Below are 2,747 nucleotides of genomic sequence, written 5' to 3' on the forward strand. Positions count from 1 at the left end.
AAAGTATCCTAAAAGATGGAGTATTCTGTTCACATGTACAGTGGGGGGGGGGAGTATTTAGTCTCTCATAGTTGAGGTCTAACTATGATGTCAATCACAGGCCTCTCATCTTTTTAGGTGGGAGAACTTAAACAATTGGGGCTGACTATCCCCCCGGTAACAAAAATACATAAATAGCAATGAGTCCGGTTTGGATTTGCTACATTTTAAATCCAATGAAAGCAAGATTGGTAACTAATAAATTGGACAATAATCTGGCTGTTTAGTGATATTTCCACAGTTGTGGTCTTGACACAAAAGTCMGAGTCCTCAATGTCCGAGACCGAGACAAGACCACTGGTCTTAAGACCAAGACCGGTTTCAAGTACTACAACTCTAGTTTTAACATTTATTGAACCTCAGCATACAACTGGTAGACATACTTTACTTCAAGTATTTTCTTCATCACAAAAATACAGTTTAACAAAATAACAATATAAAACAATTGTGTTTTTAAATCTCTGTACACCATACTGTTCACGTATTTCATTATAAATAAAATAAACGGTTTAACTATGTAATGCTTTAACTCTCTCATTAAATATTGTGATTGTTGTTTGGACAGCGGTGTTTATTTATTTATTTATKTTTTGGTGCTTTATTTGCTTTTGTAGAACTTTGTGTCATTAAGAGATTAGATTAGAGCTGCTTACAGACGTGGACAAACACTTCGCTCCAGCACATAATGCATATTTCACATGCGTTACTGCTACAAGCCTCAACAGCACATTCTTAAAATCTTAACATGTATCCTAAAATGAACAGGAAGCCAATGGAGAGAAGCCAGAACCGGGGATATGTGTTCGTATTTTTTAGTTCCTGTTAAAAGATGAGCTGCTGCGTTTTGGACAACTTGTAATCGATGCAGAGAAGATTAAACCAACATACAAAGAATTACAATAATCCAAACGAGATGTAATGAGAGCATGAATCACTTTCTCAAGGTCTTTGTTTGGGAGGCATGGCTTCACCTTAGCAATAAGGAGTGATATGGATAGCAATATGGATTTTTTTGCAAAAATGAAGGATTTTTGAGGCTTATCATACAGATAAATGTTCGAAGGCGCTGAAATGTATAACAGTAACAGTTAGTGTGGTAACAATGGAAATAGTAATAGACTATTTCATAGTTAGAAAGGATCACAAAGGCACAYGCCCAAAGTGGGCCGACCTCACGTTTATTGGGAAAAGGCTGAGTTTGCTATTTAAATNGTATATATACTGTGTTGGTTATTGTGTTAACAAATATCTTTTATACCTGTAATATGTAAATAATCCTCTTATAGTCCTTAAAGTTTCTGGAAGATCTCCAATGAGTTTAYCAACGTTTTTAAAAAGCTTATAATTTCTATTAAACTAGAATCGACTTTCAAGAAGCGTCCCAGAACAGGATGCTACCTTTTTATTTGCGAGCGAGGGGTCATCGGTTAGCAGCTTAGAGAGGTCAGGGACTCGAGCGCTGGCAGCTGAGTAGATCCACTCTTTCTCTGAAGGATCCAACTGAAACACAAACACATCCTGTTGGGACCTCTGAATAACGCAGAGGCCACAAACCCACACCCATSATCCCGCTCCTCTGAGCTCACAAGTTTAGCTTTTTATTTGTTTAACGTGGWCGGACACTGCTGACATAAAAAAGGACTGTATTTACAAAACCTAACCCTTACAGGTCAAACTGTACGTCACTACCAAAAGTAAAGAAACTGTAACTTTCTGAACTTGACTCTTGAAGTGTTTTACCTCCTTGGTAAACACGAAGCGTTGGGAAAACAATAGGAGAAGGTATTAAAAGGCCTTACAGCGACAGCAGCAGAGCCCACGCTGCCCGTACACTCCTCGTCAGGCTCCGACTCCGACTGCAACACAAACAACACAATCACTCAGCAGTGACACGGCTCAACTGTAATGACCAAACACCACACACCGACACACACTCTCACACACCGCTGTGATGTTTTCCACCTGAGGAGATGTGAGCAAAGGGTATCAGACAGGCAGGGAGGTAACGACACACACCCACAGACGTGACACTTTCACACCWGAGGAGCAACGAATAACAATCTAATTAACAATTACCTAAAGAAAAAAAACATCAATGTGTTTTTGGTGTCGTTTCTGGGGAAAACAGCAGATTATAATCTGACATCTGGGTGATTTATGAGGAAGATTCTCTTTTTGTGAAGTGTTCTCAGGTCAGTCAAAACTTTAACGCCCACAGAGCCACATGTCAGGAAGCTGGACAGGAAAAGTGGAGGCTTGCTGTTTATCCTGCCAGTTCCATCCTGACAAGCCTCTTTTTCTCAGCGCTTTGGTAGAAACCAATAAAAACAGGCAGAGGAAACAAAATAACATTAAGGAAAACGGCGGCGAGGTCTTAAACATTAATGCTCATTCAGCATGTTTATTTTATCAGCTGTGGGTGTCTCAGGACTAAACCCAGAACATAGTCCACCTGTTCACCTGCCTGTTGACTCAACCGGAGAGGAGACCAACAGATCTTTAAAGGGATCCATGATTAGTTGTAACGTTAGACTTTATTTAATAAACATATATTTTAACTGTAAAATAAAGACTGTAAAAATACTGTAGGATGTTTAGTTTTTATCATTTTTAAAAATATATTTTAACACGGACGGAGCCATTTTATTTACACGCAAAGCATTCTGGGTAAATTATTATGTCAACTAGGTCATCGGTGAGAGGCTGCT

The 2,747-nt window shown here is 39.0% G+C and overlaps 1 protein-coding gene across 1 annotated transcript in view; it reads right to left on the minus strand.

Annotated features, from left to right (window-relative positions):
* Positions 1–2,747, minus strand: part of LOC106531986 (ankyrin repeat domain-containing protein SOWAHB) — a gene marked incomplete in the record, with an annotated part of 49,255 nt that overhangs the window by 18,850 nt on the left and 27,658 nt on the right. The window contains 2 exon segments of the mRNA XM_014027950.1: positions 1,438–1,539; positions 1,839–1,895. Coding sequence (XP_013883404.1) covers positions 1,438–1,539; positions 1,839–1,895 — 159 coding nt within the window.

The sequence above is a fragment of the Austrofundulus limnaeus genome, unplaced genomic scaffold, assembly GCF_001266775.1.
Source record: "Austrofundulus limnaeus strain Quisiro unplaced genomic scaffold, Austrofundulus_limnaeus-1.0 Scaffold703, whole genome shotgun sequence".
Lineage (NCBI taxonomy): Eukaryota > Metazoa > Chordata > Actinopteri > Cyprinodontiformes > Rivulidae > Austrofundulus > Austrofundulus limnaeus.